General features: G+C 53.2%; 1 protein-coding gene across 1 annotated transcript in view; it reads right to left on the bottom strand.

Annotated features, from left to right (window-relative positions):
• Positions 1 to 17,280, bottom strand: part of PTK7 (protein tyrosine kinase 7 (inactive)) — a 67,879-nt gene that overhangs the window by 8,649 nt on the left and 41,950 nt on the right. Inside the window, exons 2-17 of the mRNA XM_036247980.1 lie at positions 16,516 to 16,803; positions 15,994 to 16,096; positions 15,428 to 15,618; positions 15,183 to 15,333; positions 14,090 to 14,238; positions 13,572 to 13,838; positions 9,643 to 9,776; positions 9,391 to 9,526; positions 9,115 to 9,234; positions 7,652 to 7,801; positions 7,392 to 7,542; positions 7,168 to 7,295; positions 5,827 to 6,030; positions 4,870 to 5,025; positions 4,005 to 4,237; positions 2,849 to 2,929 (exon numbers count right to left, since the gene is read on the bottom strand). Of these exons, the coding sequence (XP_036103873.1) occupies positions 2,849 to 2,929; positions 4,005 to 4,237; positions 4,870 to 5,025; positions 5,827 to 6,030; positions 7,168 to 7,295; positions 7,392 to 7,542; positions 7,652 to 7,801; positions 9,115 to 9,234; positions 9,391 to 9,526; positions 9,643 to 9,776; positions 13,572 to 13,838; positions 14,090 to 14,238; positions 15,183 to 15,333; positions 15,428 to 15,618; positions 15,994 to 16,096; positions 16,516 to 16,803 (2,642 nt within the window). The remainder of the gene's footprint in view (positions 1 to 2,848; positions 2,930 to 4,004; positions 4,238 to 4,869; positions 5,026 to 5,826; positions 6,031 to 7,167; positions 7,296 to 7,391; positions 7,543 to 7,651; positions 7,802 to 9,114; positions 9,235 to 9,390; positions 9,527 to 9,642; positions 9,777 to 13,571; positions 13,839 to 14,089; positions 14,239 to 15,182; positions 15,334 to 15,427; positions 15,619 to 15,993; positions 16,097 to 16,515; positions 16,804 to 17,280) is intronic.

The following is a 17,280-nucleotide window of genomic DNA, read 5'->3' as shown; positions in this document are numbered from 1 at the left end:
TCCGTGGGTTAACATTTCAAAACTACTGACAAGGACTCCTCGAATCAGCTGAAAAGTTTGAAAAAATGCAGGTCCTCAGACCCCACTTTCAGATGCTCCAACTCCCTCAGTCTGAGTGCGGTATGGTCCAGAAATCCACTTTTGTTTGTAAGGAATCCCTCCCCTGCCCCACCCCCATCAGATGCAGAACACTGTCCTTAAGAATGTGGAGCCCAACTTACTGACGCTCAGCCATCAAATCTAAGATGTTCTGTCAAAACAGTGTGGGAGAGACCTTCAGCAACGGTGGTGATGACTTTAAGTCACATACAGTCCCTCGGGTCATGTGACGAGGTAAATGACTTCCTGCCAGCCTATGTCCCTGTTTCCAGCCACAGAAACCTACCTTAGGTCCCCTCTCTCCTGAATCTATCCCCTTCCTGCCATTCAACTACTTCCTGTCCTTGAGAACTGAACTCAGACGGCTTTCTCTACCAGGAAACCTCCTTTGTTGACCACACTGTCTGTCCACCCGAAGGAAGTGTGTGTCTTCAACATCTCTTCATTTAGGCCTCTCACTTGCTTTGTGCTGTACCTGAAGTCTGTATGGCACACACACACCCACTTACCTAAGCTCCCCCACTAAATCCTAAGTGCCCCAACAATGTCTGGCAGTTTCCATTCTGCATCCCCCAGGCCCTCAGGGCCAAGGCTGCCTCAGTAAAGATTCCCTGGCTCCAGGCATGTCCTGATTCATGAGCTCTGGAGTCCAGATGTCCCACCAAGCTGGAGCAGCATGGCCTGTCCTGGGGCTTCTCAGAGATGAATAAGGGCACAGTGTCAAGAGGCCAGCTCTGACTGACCTGGGGCCAGGTCACCTGCCCTGCCTAGGCCTTCGTAAATTCCCCTGTAAAGGGAGGAGGCCAGCCTGAAGGGCACTGAGCCATGTCCCCAGAGAGATCAGGGGCAGCTAAGGTCCCACTCACCTGACTGATCAACCAGCCACACCTCTCTGCCCTGCCCTGTGTCTGTGAGCTGAGTCAGCCTACAGGGCAGGGAATGGTCACCTGGAAGGGCCCCGCAGTCAGTGTCTGCCTACCTGCCCTGAGCTTTGATTGATTTATGAGGTGACTTCGCTGTCAGCTTGGAAGCAGAGTACCCAGTCCCGTGGAGGGAGGTGGATCCAAGTCAGAGGAAAGGGAGAAGGCTGTGGACAGGAACAGCTGGGCTGCAGAAGGGACCATCTGAGGTGGGCAGGGGGAGCAGGCAAGCTTGCCCTTCAATGCTTCAGCCCAGGTCTGCTCCACCATGGGCTCAGCCAGGGCTCCACAGCAGAACAGCCCTCTGCCCTGAAGGCAGGACAGAAAAGAGAGGCTGCGCAGCTACCACCGAAGTGAGAGTGAAAGTGTGAAAACCACAGTGGGTGAAACACGAACAGCCCACTCACAGCACTTTCCATACACAGAGCCTAAAGAATCATACTCAGGGACACTCCCAGCTGAGCAGGCCCCAAAATTCAGGCTGCTCCCTCCCGCTCCTCCACCTCACTGCTCCCGCTGCTCCTCCACCTCACTGCTCCCGCTGCTCCTCCACCTCACTGCTCCCTCCCGCTCCTCCACCTCACTGCTCCCGCTGCTCCTCCACCTCACTGCTCCCGCTGCTCCTCCACCTCACTGCTCCCTCCCGCTCCTCCTCACTGCTCCCGCTGCTCCTCCACCTCACTGCTCCCGCTGCTCCTCCACCTCACTGCTCCCGCTGCTCCTCCACCTCACTGCTCCCTCCCGCTCCTCCACCTCACTGCTCCCGCTGCTCCTCCACCTCACTGCTCCCTCCCGCTCCTCCACCTCACTGCTCCCGCTGCTCTCCTCCACCTCACTGCTCCCGCTGCTCCTCCACCTCACTGCTCCCGCTGCTCCTCCACCTCACTGCTCCCGCTGCTCCTCCTCACTGCTCCCGCTGCTCCTCCACCTCACTGCTCCCGCTGCTCCTCCACCTCACTGCTCCCTCCCGCTCCTCTACCTCACTGCTCCCGCTGCTCCTCCACCTCACTGCTCCCGCTGCTCCTCCACCTCACTGCTCCTCCCGCTCCTCCACCTCACTGCTCCCGCTGCTCCTCCACCTCACTGCTCCCGCTGCTCCTCCACCTCACTGCTCCCTCCCGCTCCTCCACCTCACTGCTCCCGCTGCTCCTCCACCTCACTGCTCCCGCTGCTCCACCTCACTGCTCACCGCCTCACCTGCTCCCTCCCGCTCCTCCACCTCACTGCTCCCGCTGCTCCTCCACCTCACTGCTCCCTCCCGCTCCTCCACCTCACTGCTCCCGCTGCTCCTCCACCTCACTGCTCCCGCTGCTCCTCCACCTCACTGCTCCCGCTGCTCCTCCACCTCACTGCTCCCTCCCGCTCCTCCACCTCACTGCTCCCGCTGCTCCTCCACCTCACTGCTCTCTCCCGCTCCTCCACCTCACTGCTCCCGCTGCTCCTCCACCTCACTGCTCCCGCTGCTCCTCTACCTCACTGCTCCCTCCTGCTCCTCCAGTTAAATGCTCCCTGCAGGGAGCCTGGGTCCTGCTCCAGAGCAAGGGCAAGGTGCAGCTCTTCTAAATGAAGGCAACATGGCAACACAAAGCCACGTTCGGGCTAACTGCTCTGGACAAGTCACTTAAGCTCTTAAACCTCAGTTTCTTCACCCACAAAAAGGGGATAGTGACACATTAAGATGATTACTGCAATCACTGACATACCACACGTAAGTGTTACCCCAGGGCCTGGCCCAGAGGGAGCACTCAATCAGCAGTGCCTGGCCCGAGGACTGACCTTGCTCCTGGCCCACCCTTGGGGGCCTCTCCCTTCTCCCTCCTTGACCTCACCTTCTGCTTAGTGCTGAGGGGCTGTGACTTCAGTTTTTCATCCTTGCTCTTGGAAATCCTCAGGAACTGCTTGAGGTCTCCCTGAGGACAAAGCAAACATCCCTGTCAGATCAGAGTCCAGCTGTTATATCCCAAGCAACAAAGCAAGCAGGTGCTCACAGGCTGCCCGCCTGGCAGATGCTGAGAAACCCTGACCTGAATGCCCCAGCCTCCACCCCATCACAGGGGAAGTCCAGTGGGAATTAAGAAATACACATGAGCCCGGTGTGGCTCAGTGGATTGAGTGTCGTCCCATGGACTAAGAAGGTCCTGGTTTGATTCCAGTCAGGGTACATGCCTGGGTTGAGGGCTCGATCCCCAGTAGGGGATGTGCAGGAGGCAAAGGAGAACTACCATATCTATCCTCAGAGGATCCCCCGGCCAGGCAAAGTCAAAGCCCCTGCCCTTCAGAAGCCAAGAAGAAAAAGAGCACCCCCTGCTGACCCTGTCCTCCAGGGGTTTGTTATCTAACAGACATAAACCAGTAGAGGGAACACCAGCAGCAGAAATATACACAAAGCACTCATCAACACTTCTGACAGGCACATGAACGGTCACTCCTCCCCTTCCTGCCTCAGAACTGGGGGGCTAATAAGCAGACTTCTGAGGACCAGGGGGAATTAGGCCTAGGTCAGTTGGAAAATGAAGAGCAGGGGGCAGATCTTGGCATGACAGGTGGGGTGGAAAGAAAAGGCTGGTGACTAGACTAACACTGGTGCCTGTCATGGGGATGCGGGGAAGGAGGGAAAGCCAGGTTCTAATAAGTTTATTCTCCAGGGGTGACAAGCTCTAGGGAAAAAGAAAAATAACAAACCACAGAAAACCAGAGTCAGGGAAGAAGATCTGGAAGGTATCCATGCAGTGTGCAGAGTGAGCGGCTGGGAAGAACTTGGGACCCCAGACACAAGGCTGGCAGAGGAGTTGTTAGTCAAAGGAAGACAGGTGTCAGAGAGCTGGTGGGAGCGGGGCGGGGGGGGGGGGGGGAGATGGCGGAGCATCTCAAGGTGGCAACAGCAGGCAAGCTGAGACCACAAGAGACAAGGTTCCCACGGTGCCCCCCCAACCCCATTAGGATACTGCCCTGCCCAAGATCCCCGGGTCCCTGCCAGCAGCATACCAGGTCCACATACTCCAGCACCATGTAGTGGGGCTCAGCCTCCCGGCACAGCCCCAGGAGCCGCACCACATTGGCGTGGTTCAGCTTCCCAAACATCTCGAACTCCCTCCGGAAGTCCAGCTGCTGCTGCTCATCCCGGCTCTGCAGGCTCTTCACAAGCACCAGGGTCTCTGCCACCCCCTCCTCCAAGCCCTGCGCCTTTGCCAGGAACACCTCTCCAAACTCACTCTTCCCTGGAGATACAGATCTGAGTCAGCCAACCAGCTGCCTGCGCTGGAGCAGAGGAAGCCCCTGACGCGCGGGAAGCTGCCCTGCCTCGCTGTCACACAATGGGGAGTCTTTGCCACTCCCCACCTACCTGCACTGGGCAGTGGCCTAGTTCAGCTGTGTGACCCTGAGTAAACCTTTCCCCCTCCCACCCTGGGCTTCAAGTCCCCAACAGTGAAATAAAGGGGTGGGATTAATAGTCAGGGTTTCCCAAAGGGTGGTTTGTATGAGAATTTTAGGTGGCTCGTGATGAACACATCCTAATAGTTATATGTTTAATGTGTGCTCAAAAAGATATTAACTGGCACAAATCCCTAATTTCTCATATTTTTTCCTAGAACGAAACTAACTTAATTTTTTTAAAAAAGGAGTCAATCTACAGAAAACACCACGTCGGTGACACAGAAGTGACAAAAGGTGTGGATGTGGGATGTGAACGACAGGCAATGGGGACACACTGAACTAGACCTCCTCTGTGCTCCCCCCCATCTCTAAGGTTCTAGGTTTCAGGGACCTCAGAGCCACAGCCATGCCCTAGACTCAAGACAGAATCGGTGACTTATAGTTAAGCAGGGGCGTTGTGGCCAAGGCAACATACCCAGAGTGGTGATGGGTTGCAGGCTGGCCCTCGGGAAGTGCATCTTATCACTCGTACTGTGGCGTTTGTTGGTGGCTGCAGGGCCAGAGCCCAAGCTGGTCAAGGCCACTTCCTCCTGGATCTCCGCTGAGGGCTGCCCATTCTGCAAAGGCCCGCCTGGGAAAAGAGGCAGAGGGGAGTGTCAAGGTGAGACCTGTCACTCAGGTCATCATGGGAACCTGTTTTCTCCCCTAAACCCCTACTTCTACCAAATGGGTTCAATACCCAAGTTCCACACCAAAGGGCCAATCCAACGGATGAACTGAAGGGGTTAGGGCGAGGCATCCTATAGGGTATGACCATGTATTGATGCAGTTGATGAAAACTTCTGACATGGAACAAATTGTAAAAGTCTGTGAATCACCGGCCCCTGGATACCATACAGAAACAGGGTTTCTGTTTCCATAGGGCCATCTATGTGCAGAGCCCTGAATAGACACAAAGGGGAAATCACAAGGGAGACCCAGGCCCTGTGTCTGAACACCTCAAGTTATAGGGAAAACCCAGAAATGCCCCTAGGGAGCTCCCAGCTGGAGGAGAGGGAAGGTAGGAGGAGTGAAACAGACTGCCCTTGGAAGAACTCAAAGGCTAATGGGGGGCAGACAAGATGTATACCAGAAACACATACACTAATTATATCTGTGGCTCAGTGCCGAAGGAGAAGGCAGGGAAACATGGGAAGCTGGCACAAGAGGCTCCAATAAGGAAGTCTGAAGCCAGGTTACTCAGAAGCCAAAGCCCTGGGAATAGGCCAATTCCAGGCTTCCAGCTGGTATGGGAAGTTCTGCTCAGCCATAGCGGCAAGCCCCAGCCCCGCGGTTGCTGCATTCTCCAGCACCGCAGCTGTCCACCATGGCCGCGAGAGGGCGCTCAGCACCTGCATACGGCACCACCTCCCTCCTCCAGGGGGCCCCTCACCGTTGAGGCACTCCATCTCTGGCTCCTCGCCCTCTGGCTGCTTTTGAAGCCGCTTGGCCTTGCAACGCTTCTTGCAGTAGAACATGAGGCCCAGGACGGCAATGATATAGGCCACGGCAGCGCCGACGGACAGCCCAATGGTCTGGATCATCTTGTAGGGGGGAGGGCTGCCTGGGCCCTCCGACTCCTCCAACACAGGCTTGTCTGAGAAACAGAGATTTGGGCAAGGGCTGCTGAAGCAAACCCAGCCTTACTTCTCCACCAGCCCCTCCACACTCCCCACATGAGACAATCTCTCGGCTATTCGATGGCCTGGTCAAGCCAGAGAGACCCGGGGAGGGTCACCACCGTCACTGGTTTGAACCAGGGCCAGGTCTTCAGGCCCCACCGAGGTCCCAAGGAGCTCTAAAGGAGCTGAGGTCAGTGATTCCCTGGCTACCTGTGCATCAGAACACCAGGCTGGGGCCCACATAAAAACCACACATGTTGGGGTACCACAAACCCAGTTAACAAGCTTAAGTGACTTGATACTGTGAGTGACGCCCTGAAGAACAGCATGTGAGAACTTATGGTTTATAATCCCAGACAATGCCCAGAACAGAGCAGGTTCTTCAAGAAACATGTGCAGAAGGACTCTTCTGGTCTAGCGGGTCTTTCAACGGCCCACGGTCTCATGGAGGTTAGGGAAACTGAGGGAGAGAGACCCAAGAGGACATAACACAGAATCCCCAAATCTCACACATTCCCAATGGCTCCAAGGGGCCTGTCACTTCACTGTTATCCAGTTCAAGTTCCATACCATACTTTATCTAGAAAATCAATTCTGCTGCTAAACCAAAAATATGTGAGAACTCCTCATTTAAGCCACCCCCATTTTGCAGATGCAGAAACAAGCCCTGAGGAGGAAATAACACCTACCTCTAAGGACATACAGCAGGAGCAGCCAGACCCAAACTACAAGTCCCTGACCCTAGTCAGGGCCTTCTACCTGACCTATCATCCTCTCTGGGCCTCCAGAACAAAGGAACCTCATCTTGATGCTTCTGACCTGATACCCTCCCTGCCCACCCAGGGAGAGGTGGCCGCTGTAGGAGACCTGAGAGAAAGCATTACAGGACAAGTGCATCCCCCAACGCACACCCCAACCCCCAGCTGTGGAACGTTAAGTAAAGGACACCTAGATCCAAGCAAGAAAACTGAGACTGTGCCATGCACAGCAGAGGGAACCAACTGACCCCCACCACCACAAACATGGTTGTAAGTGCCTTCTGTGTACAAGGGGCCAATGAGTACAAAGACAAGAAAAGTCTGGCCCCATCGCTTCCTGTCCCCAGCCCATACCCACGACGAAGAGGGGGGCTTCCGTGTGCTTGATGTTGCAGCTGTTGCCCGCGATGCAGGTATAGCGCCCCGAGTCTTCAGGGGCCACATCATGGATCACCAGGGAGCCATTCTGGAAGATGCGCATCCTGCCAGGAGAGAAGCCACAGCACTACCTGCCTCCCCGGCTCCTGGGGAGACCAGGCTGCAGGAGAGGGGTTAGTGTGGGAGGGAGATGGTCATACCTTGGTCCCAGCTTGGTGGGGTCCAAGATGCGGTCTTTGCCCTTCCACTGAATGAGTGGCGTGGGGTCCCCCTGGGCCTCGCACCGCAGCAGAGCTGTGTGGCCCTGATACACAGTGGTGCGCTCTGGCTCTACCTTGAAGGTGATGAAAACTGGATGGGAAGAGCCCAGAGAGGGGCAGGGGACAGTGAGCAATGGGGCTGACAGGCTGCTGCCCACAGGCCTGCCAGCCCCGGCCCCAGGGCCCTGCCACAGTCGCACCTGCCACAGTAAGCTGGACATGGGCACGGATCTGGCCCTGCAGCCCATTGGAGGCGATGCAAGTGTAGTTGCCAGCATCATTGCGGGTCACCCTGGAGAAGTGCAAGGTCCCAGCGTTGTCTGTCACCCACTCTGGAAGGCTGCTCCCATCTGCAGGGACAACACAGGGAAATGATGAGCTTAACCAGAGTTACGTGGGTGGCTGGCTGGCAGTGACATCAGTCACTCAAAGCTACTCAAAAACATGTCATTACTCCTGAGTACCCATGGACAAAGCCCAAACTCTTGAGCCAGACACTGAGAATCTGGTTATTTATCCCTTTCCAATTTCTCAGTCTCACCTCCTTCTACTGCCCTGTGTCACATTCCACTTCTGCCAAACTGCACTTCTGACTGGGCCACGAATCTGCCTTGTTCTCACTTCACTGCCTGTCAGTCCTCACCCTAGAACCCATTCCTGCTCTGCCACCGGCTTCAGGCCCACTGTGAGCCGCACGTCCCACAGAACACTCCCAGACCACCTGAGCAGAGAGCCCGCTTCCTCCTCAAAACCTTGCCTCCTCTCCAGCACTCACTGTTCCTGGGAATGCAAAAACTGGTCCAGCCCTTTAAACAACAATTTGGCAATCTGCATCAAAAGTTGTAAAATGTGCATACCCTTTTATACATAATTATTCCATTTCTGGGAATCTTTCCCAAAGGAAATAAACCCAAATCCAGAAAAAACTTTGGCTTAAAGATGTTTATTGCAGCAATAAAAAGAGAAAGAGAAAGAGAAAGACAGAGAAGGAAAGAGGGGGAGAGAGGGAAGACGATTAGCAACCCAAATCTCCAACATTTAGGGAATATTTAAGTAAATTAAAGTAAACTCAATCACTGGAATATTATTGTAATCATCAAAGCCAATGTTTATGTATAAAAGCATGGGGTAATACTTAACAATGTTAGGTGAAAAAGAATATAAAATTACATAGTTATCCGCATCTTCTTTTTTTATAGTAAGCATGACTTACTCATGTAAGTTTAATAAGTAAAAATGTATAATAAAATCACTTTGTAAAAAAAGATATGCACAGAAAAAGAAAAGGGCACACACCCAGAGATAATGGATGGTGGGATTACAAATTTTCTTACCCCTGAAATTTTCTAAAGGAGCCTAGGTTACTTTCATCTGTAAAAGGATGACTATATTGAAAAGGGACAAGGGAGGGTATTACAGTGCTGTCCGGCTCAATTTAATCAGTTGTCCCGAGTTGTGTCTTATGTTGTCTAACACTATAATCGGACCTCTTTTGTGTTTCGCTTTTTCCTTCCTAACTGGACTACAAATCTGCCCAACACTTCTTGTCTGTCCCCACAGTTCCCGACATGGTGCTGGGCACTCAGCTGGTCCTCAGGCGTGCACACATCTAACCAGTGGACAGTCCTGCCTGCTCCCCTCCTCCTGCTCACGTGGTACTGACCTGCTCGTACCCACTTAATAGTGGGCTTTTCTCGGCCTGTGGCTGAGCAGGGCACGGTGGCCTCCTTGTCAAACTCCATGCATTGCTGCGGCCGGGGCGGCGGGGTGAACTTGAGCTTTTCTGTTTCAGTAGAGAGAGGGCAGGGGGGTGGAAAGAGGAGGAATTGAGGCAGCTAAACAGGCTGGGACAGGCCTGAAGATCCTGGCCCCTGCTGCTCCTTCCCCTTTCCTCTCCTGCCCACCAGGCAAGGTGCTCTCCCCACGCACACCAGCTCACCCAGTACTTGCACACGGGCTTGGGCCTCAACGCTGCCAGCTGGGGTGCTGCTCACGCAGCGGTACCATGTCCCGTCGTACACCTCCACACTGTTGATGCGCAAGGTCCCATTCTTGGAGACCTCGAACCGCGAGTCCTGCAACGCACAAGAGGTCTTCACCTGAATCCTCACCAGCATCACCCTTAGGAAAGGGTGCAGCGGAAGGGGAGTCCACACACACACACACCCATCGCAGTAATCCTCACTCTCACCTCCGAGATGAGCATCTGGTTTCTGTACCAGATGACTGTGGGTTTTGGTGTGGCCTGGGTCAGGCAATGCAAGTAGCCTGGTTTGCCCTCCTCCAGCTGGCTGTCTTCAGGCTTCTTCAGCCACGTGGGCACAGCTAGAGGGACAGGGAGGAAACAAAGAAGGCTGATCAACATGTCTGCAAAACCAAAGGATCCAAGCCCAAGAAATTCTAATATCCCATTAGTTCCTGAGTTCAGAACCCCATCTGAAGTCCGGTGGAAACTGTAGCAGTCACTCTTTTTTTTTTTTTTTTTTCATTTTATTAATTTTATTTTTCTTTATTGATTTTAGGGAGAGAGGAAGGGAGGGAGACATAGATAGAAACATCAGTGAGAGAGAACATCAATTGGCCGCCTCCTGCATGCTCCCCCACTGGGGATTTGGCCTCTTGGTGCATGGGTCAACCACTGAGCTACACCCACTGGGCTGCAGCAGTCACTCTTAGTGATGGCCTATATGCCAGCACCTTCTGAACATCGTCCTGGTTAATGGTCACAATAAACGCCCAAGGTACGTATTTCTTACCCATTTATGGCTAAGAAGACAGAGGTTCAGGGCAGTAATGATTTGCTAAAATATGAGAGACAGGATTGAAAACTCTTGTCTGTATGACGCCAAAAGCCTTGCTCTTTTTATTATACCATAATGGCCCACGGCTCGGACCTCAGATCTCTGTTCTAGTTTAACTATACTCACTCCCTGATTGATCTCATCCAATTCACAGCCTTCCACACCATATGAATGGATGATTCTCATACATGTACCCTGACTCCTGACCTCCCTCATGAGCTTCAGACTTGCAAAGCCAACTGCCTACTGACATCTCTAACTGGCTCCCTAACAGGCATCCCAAACTTGACGTGTGCAAAACACCTGATTTCCCCCTAAACCCGCTCATCCCAGTTTTCCCATCTCAGTAAATAAAGCCACTATCCAGCAACTGCAGAAGTAAAAAACCTAATCTTGCCTTCTCTATACTCCCACTCCCTCACTCTTATTCTATACAAACCTCATCTACCTTAGCTCCCAAACAGAACCTGACTTTGACCATCTCTCACCTCTACCACCTCTGTTCTAGCCCCTTCTCCCCTGGACTATTACAGTCATCTACTAACTGATCTCCCTGTTTTGACTCTTGTCCCTAACATTCTGGTCTTCTCAAAACAGCCAGTGACCTTTTGAAAATGTCCCTCTCCAACTCAAAACCCTGCAAGGAATTCCATCTTCTAATTTGGTGTGAGAGACTAAAGATGGTTGTAAATGGCCCTCCCATCCCATCAGTCTCTTTGTAATGTGATGTTGGCATTTCCCCATCAAAGGTGAAGTCTGTTTCCCTACTGCCTGGAATCTGGGTGGCTTGCCTTGTCCAACAGGTGAAGTGACACTGTGTAACTTCTAAGCCAAGGCCTTTAGAAGCCTTGCAGCTTCTGAACCCAGCCTCCCTGTGAGGAAGCCTGAGCTAGACTGCTGGAGTACCCAAGGGGAAGAGAACCGAGATGCCCTCCACAATACCAACTGCCAGACATGTGACCAAGGCCATCAGGGAAGAGCTAGCCACCAACTGACCTATCAGCTGGCTGCAAATGCACGAGCCCAGCCAACAGCACATGGGGCTGAGGAGCTGTCCCAGTTGAACTTGAACCCTGCCCAGAGAAACTAAGTGAACAGGGATTTGTTTCAAGCCACTTGTTCTGGAGTCATACTGTGCAGCAACAGACAACTGAGAGACTTGGAATACAAGCCTATATCCTGACCCAGCCCCACATGATCTCTAGTCTCCATCTCTCAATCTCAGCCACAGTCACCACAACTTATTCAACTCAAGCCACTCAGGCTCTTGCTGTCCCTCCGACATGCAAACCCACTCCTGTCTCAGGGTCTAACTACATGGCTCCCTCCTCAATTTAAATCTCAGCTCACATACTACCCTCTGGAGTTTTTTTCCATAAACTCGCCCGGGCCCTCATGTCTCTCTCTGCCACTTACCCTATTTAATTTTTCTTCATGGCTCCATTGCCACCTAAAGTTATATATTTGTTGATTCAACTGTTTTTCTTGTTTGCTTTGTCACTACTACTAGACTATGAGCTCCACAAGGAGAGGGACTTTTTTCTGCTTTGTTCATTGCTGCATTCCCAGGAATGGGAACAATGCCTAGCACAATGAACGCACTCAATAAATCCGTTGATGGAATGCAGTCACGGAGCTCTCCTTCCTCCCAGCTCTAGCCCCCACCTCTCCGCACCTCATCCAGCCCTGCGAGCATCATGCACTCTCTAACTTCACAGGCCTCCTTCTCAGAGTGCAGGGCACAAGGCATGGCTCACGTGGCGCCTGCCGAACGACTGACCGAAACTGGATTCTCCACTTTCAGCATCACCTGGAGCACTTGTTACACACTCTCCACCTGGGTCCCACTACCAGAGAGCCTGGGTCAGGAGATCTGGAGTGGGGTCCCACATTCTGCAGTTTTGTTTTATTTTTTAATGTTTTTATTGATTTTAGAGAGAGAAGAAACATCAATCAGCTGCCTCCTGATGCCCCCTACTGGGGATCAAGCCGCAGAACTGGGCATGTGCCCTGACCTGGAATCAAACCAGTGACCTTTTGGTGCATAGGATGATGCTCAACCAAGCCACATGGGCTGCACTTTTAAAAGTACCCCCAAAGAAAAAGGTGGTCTACAGACCCAGACTGGAGAAAGGCTGCCTGTCATTACTTGCATGTGTCTGCATGTCGCTGGGAAAGTATCCTGAGCACCCTGCGTGCTGCGCACCTTACCTGTGTGCTGCGGCATCCCCCATAAACCAGGTACCTGAGCATGGGAGAGCAGGCCTCGAAATTTCAGCATCTTAATTGGATTAGTGTTGGTACAGCTTCAAGGTGACAAAGCCCTTTCAATATTCAAAATCTTTTTGAATTTTCTGAAATTTACCTACTTAAAAAGATGTAGAGATAAGTGGAAGAAGCAGGTTGCAAAATTGTGTGTGTGTGCATGAGTTTTTCCTGTGTATTCTTTTACATTATCATAAAGGTTGGGAATAGGCCCAGTGTAAAGAAAAAAGTAAATAAGCCTCTCTGTCTATAGGAAGGGTACACAGGTCTTTATCACACGCACTTTCAGTCTATTCAATGTCATTTGGTTGTTTTTTTTTTGGTTTTTTTATCCTCACCCGAGGACATTTTTACATTTTTTGTTCAGATAGAGTGGAAGGGAGAGAGAGGAAGAGAGAGAGAGAGAAACATCGATGTGAAGGGACACATCGAGTGGCTGCCACCCGCACGACCAACCAGGGCCGGGGACAAACTACAACCGAGGTACGTGCCCTCAGCAGGAACCAAACCCGGGTCTCTCTGGACCACAGGCCAATGCTCTAACCGCTGAGCCAAACTGGCCAGGGCTGCAATGTCATATTTAATACTTTACCCCCTTAGTTCACAAATAGTATGTTCATTGTAGAAATTTAGAAAGTATAACTATAAATAATTATCATGTAAGTTTGTTTACTATCATCTTCCCCCAAAAGAGAAATTCTTTTTTCGACAATCTTGTAGGGTAAGTGAGTTATTAGCCTCATTTTATGGATGAGGAGATAGACCTAGCAAGGTGGGTGACTGAGACAAGAGTGGGACCTGGGGCTCTAGACTCCATTCCATTGCTCTTTCTTATGAAGCCAGAGGACCATGTGTCTGAGAGGGCTGTCACCCCAACCTCATGCTCGGCTCCAACATCACCTCCCAGCAGCTGCCTGATTTCCAAGTCCGCAGGGCCCAGAATAAGAGAGCCTCAGGTGAGCATCAAGGAAGCCTCCATCACAGCCAGAGCCCAAGATCTCCTGAGGCTTGCCCCCCCCAACTTCCCCTCAACCCTCAAGGCATGGGTGCTCACTGGCCACAGTGACATTGACATCCTGTCGCCGCTGACCAGCCAGGTTGGCTGCGTGGCAGGTGTAGACACCGGTATCACTCTCAGCAATGCTGGCAAACACCAACTCATGGCCCTTCTGGTAGACTCTGCCATGGGTGGGCAGCCGGACTCCTGCGTGCTCCCACCACATGCTAGGCTCCGGCAGACCCGGGGGGGGCAGGCAGGCCACACGCTCCTCACTGCCAGCTGTGAACACCCGGGGTTCAAATGGCAACATGTCTTCAATCTCTGCAGGGACGTGAGTGACAGGGAAACACTGATTACTGTGTGTCTCAGGGTACTTGATGTTCTCCCACCATAAGCTTTGGCCCTTTCCCACACAAACTCTCCCTATAACCTTTGGCCTTTCCTCTTCCTACCCAGCATCCTTGTCCTCCCTCTATCCTCCAAGCTTTTCTGAGTGGAAACAGGAACCTAACTCTCTACATGCCAACAACGTTGAAGACAGCCCCACCTTGGCATCCCAGACAGAGACCCACCTGCCAGGTGAAGGGTGGCCTCCAGGATGACAGGAGGGCCCCTCTGGCCCTGGCCTAGGCAGCGGTAGACCCCAGCATTGCGCGGCCGGACCTGGGTCAGCAGCAGGGACCCATTGGCAAACACCGTGGCTCTGCGGAGATGTGGGGGCCTGCAGAGGGGAGAAAGTGCTGACCGGAAGGGTGGCCTGCACGCCTCCTTCTGGAGGGGAATGTGATGGTCGGAGATATAGGAAGGTATTAGCCAGGAACAGGGCAAAGAGAAGGACGCCAACATGCCATGCTAATATTGTGTGTATACACACGTATCTGTACAAGTGCATGTGTGCACTCATTCACGTGCCTGTGCAGGCGGTGCTCCAACTACAAAACTTGGCTTTTGGGGTGGCGATGTGAGCAGTAGCATTTAAGTGAGAAACAGAGTAATCGACAGTGTGCAACAATAGGGACAGAGGGGCCACCTTCCTGCGGGGTCAAGACAAGCCTGCTGGTAAGGCACCCAGCTCCAGCAGTCAGAGGCCCCTTGGCCACACCAGATGACCTACTGATGATGTCCTCAGGGCATACCAGGTGGTATCCAAGCCTCTAGCCTAGAGAGTCACACCTGGCACCACAAAGGTGCTTCCTGCTTCCACAGGACCTGGGCGAGGACAAAAGTCCCTCCAGAGGAGGTGGCACCTCCCAGCACCTTCTAGAAGTGTATGCCTATATGTATGTGAGTATGTAAGGTGTCTTTGCCATCCTATCCAGACTGTGATCACCCAGGTTCCCTGTGTCCCTCCATGCCTGGGTCTCTACCCCCCCAATGTCAAAAGACCCACAGAGCAGAAGGGAACAGGGGAAAGAAGTAGAGCCACTGCTAGCTCATACCCTGCCCTGTGGGAACTGGAGAAAAATGCCCTTCCCAGAGACTTCTCTTTGTTAGACTCCATTAGGAATAACTACAAGACATTGTACTGCCACCTGCTGGAATTCTGAAGTAACACATGTACAGATCTATGATGTCTGTGATGATTCCCATTCCCTTTTAGAGGATGCACTGTGCAGTACACCATATGTACCACCCTTCTTGAAAGGTCCCTGCCAGATGCCTTACCGACTGCGGTTAGTGATGGGAGTGTCATCCTCGAAGACCCACTGCAGGCTTGGGGGTGGCTGGGCTGAAAACTGACAGTGGAACATGGCCTCCTCGTTCCTTGCCACGACCACATCCTGGGGCGCCAGCACCACCCTGGCAAAGCTCTCATCTTGGGAGAGAGGAGCACAGGCACATGAACAGGCAGAGTGAGCAGACACCCCCATCCCTGCCCTACACCTTCTCCATCCCCATCCCAGGCTCACCAGCAATGCTCAAGGTAAAGTTCTGGCTGCTGCAGGTCTGGCCAAAGGCATTGTGGGCACAGCAGGAGTAGACACCACTATGCTCAGGGCCGGCCGGCCGGAGGATCAGGTTCCGCTCCTTGCTGCTGACGGTGTGGTTGCTCTGACCCTCAGAGAGGGGGCTCCCATCTCGGAACCACTGGTAGGTAGGCCTGTGGGGTGAGGGGTCAGCAACAGGGAGGCAGGTGTACTCAGGTGGCCAGTGGATTGGATCCAGAATCAGAGAATCAGAGCTAGACGCCTCAGTTTACAAACGGGGAAACAGAGACCTGGGGAGGGAAAGTGACTTGCACAAGGGCACATGGCAATTCAGGGATAGAGTCAGGTTGAGATTCTAGGTCTCTCAGATCACTCCGTAGCACGGTGCTGCCCTTCAGGTCACCAGGAGCTGGTGTGGAGCAGCATAGGGACAGGGGTTGTTCCAGAATGAAGCGAAATGCATCTGAACAGAGTCCAGGATCTGGGGAAACATCCCTGCCTGTCTAGAATAACCCTTTCCACCCCCATCCTCAAAGTCGGCTCCTTACCGAGGGTGCCCATCAATGTGACATCGCAGAGTGACCTGAGTCTGTGGCTGGATCTCAGCTTCCGAGGCTGGATGCTTCAGGACCACAGGGCCAGTCTCAATCCCTGCAGCAGAGGCCATGGGTGCACAGTGAGGGGCAGGGCAAGCGGGGAAGGACAAGCAGGAAACGATGGGACCTGGAGGCTCGAAGTGCAGGGAAGCCCAGTGAAGCTAAGGCCGGGTTGCAGACAGGCCACCAGAGACCACCTGGTGCCTAGCCCCTGTCAGGTCAGGCCTGACACTTGGGCATGCTGTCTCACTGCTCTTGCCATTGGCAAAAGCATCCATCCACCGGATAAACAGTTCAAGACTTAGGGGAAACATTTTTGGGAAATTAAAATGTTTAACTTCCTCTGATCCACACAGCAGAGAGCTGACCACACTGCACTCTGCATGGAAATGGGAGACCCTGAGGGAAAGGAGGGGTCATGCGGGGCTAGGAGCTGAGGGTCTGGCGGGGGTCAGGCACAGCCTCAGCTCTCACATTTGATGTTGAAGGAGGCGTTGGTACTGCGGGCCTCCTCTCCAGTAACCTTATCCTGAGCCACACACTGGAAGGCTCCCGAGTCCTGCAGCCGGTCCACAGCCGCGAAGCTCAGGCTGCTCCCCTGGGCGAAACGTCGATCGGTGTCCTGGACGGGGGTCCCGTCCAGCAGCCAGTACACATGGACAGAGCCTGAAGCCTCGACCTCACAGCGGAGCAGAGCCCGGCGCCCCTGCAGAGCATCCTGGGAGGACGGCTCCTTGATGAAGACGATGGCTGTCTGGGCACCTGCAGATGGGGACAAGGGACAGGAAGGGTCAAGAAGTGCTGCAGCCACTGTGCTAACACAGATCACCCATCCCCCATGCACAGGAGGAGAAGAGGGGCCGTGTACACAGGAGGCGCCCAGGCGTCCAATGCAGGTGGGAAGGCTCATGAGACCACAACTGCCAAGGGTCCAATGAGCCACTTTTATTTTATTTATTTTTTTAATCCTCACCCAAGGACATTTTTGCATTTATTTTCAAATAAAGTGGGAGGGAAAGAGGGAGGAAGAGAGAAAAACATCGATGCGAGATCGTTGCCACCCACATGACCCCTACCAGGGCCGGGGACAAACTGCAACCGAGGTACGTGCCCTTAGCGGGAACCAATCCCAGGACTCTCTGGTCCACAGGCTGACGCTCTAACCACTGAGAAAACCAACCAGGGCAATGAGCTACTTTTTTTTTAGAGTGGGAGGGAGGGGGAGAGGGAGAGAGAGAG

This window comes from Molossus molossus, unplaced genomic scaffold (genome assembly GCF_014108415.1).
Source record: "Molossus molossus isolate mMolMol1 unplaced genomic scaffold, mMolMol1.p scaffold_m16_p_8, whole genome shotgun sequence".
NCBI classification, from domain to species: domain Eukaryota; kingdom Metazoa; phylum Chordata; class Mammalia; order Chiroptera; family Molossidae; genus Molossus; species Molossus molossus.
This window is presented reverse-complemented; position numbering and strand designations above follow the sequence as displayed.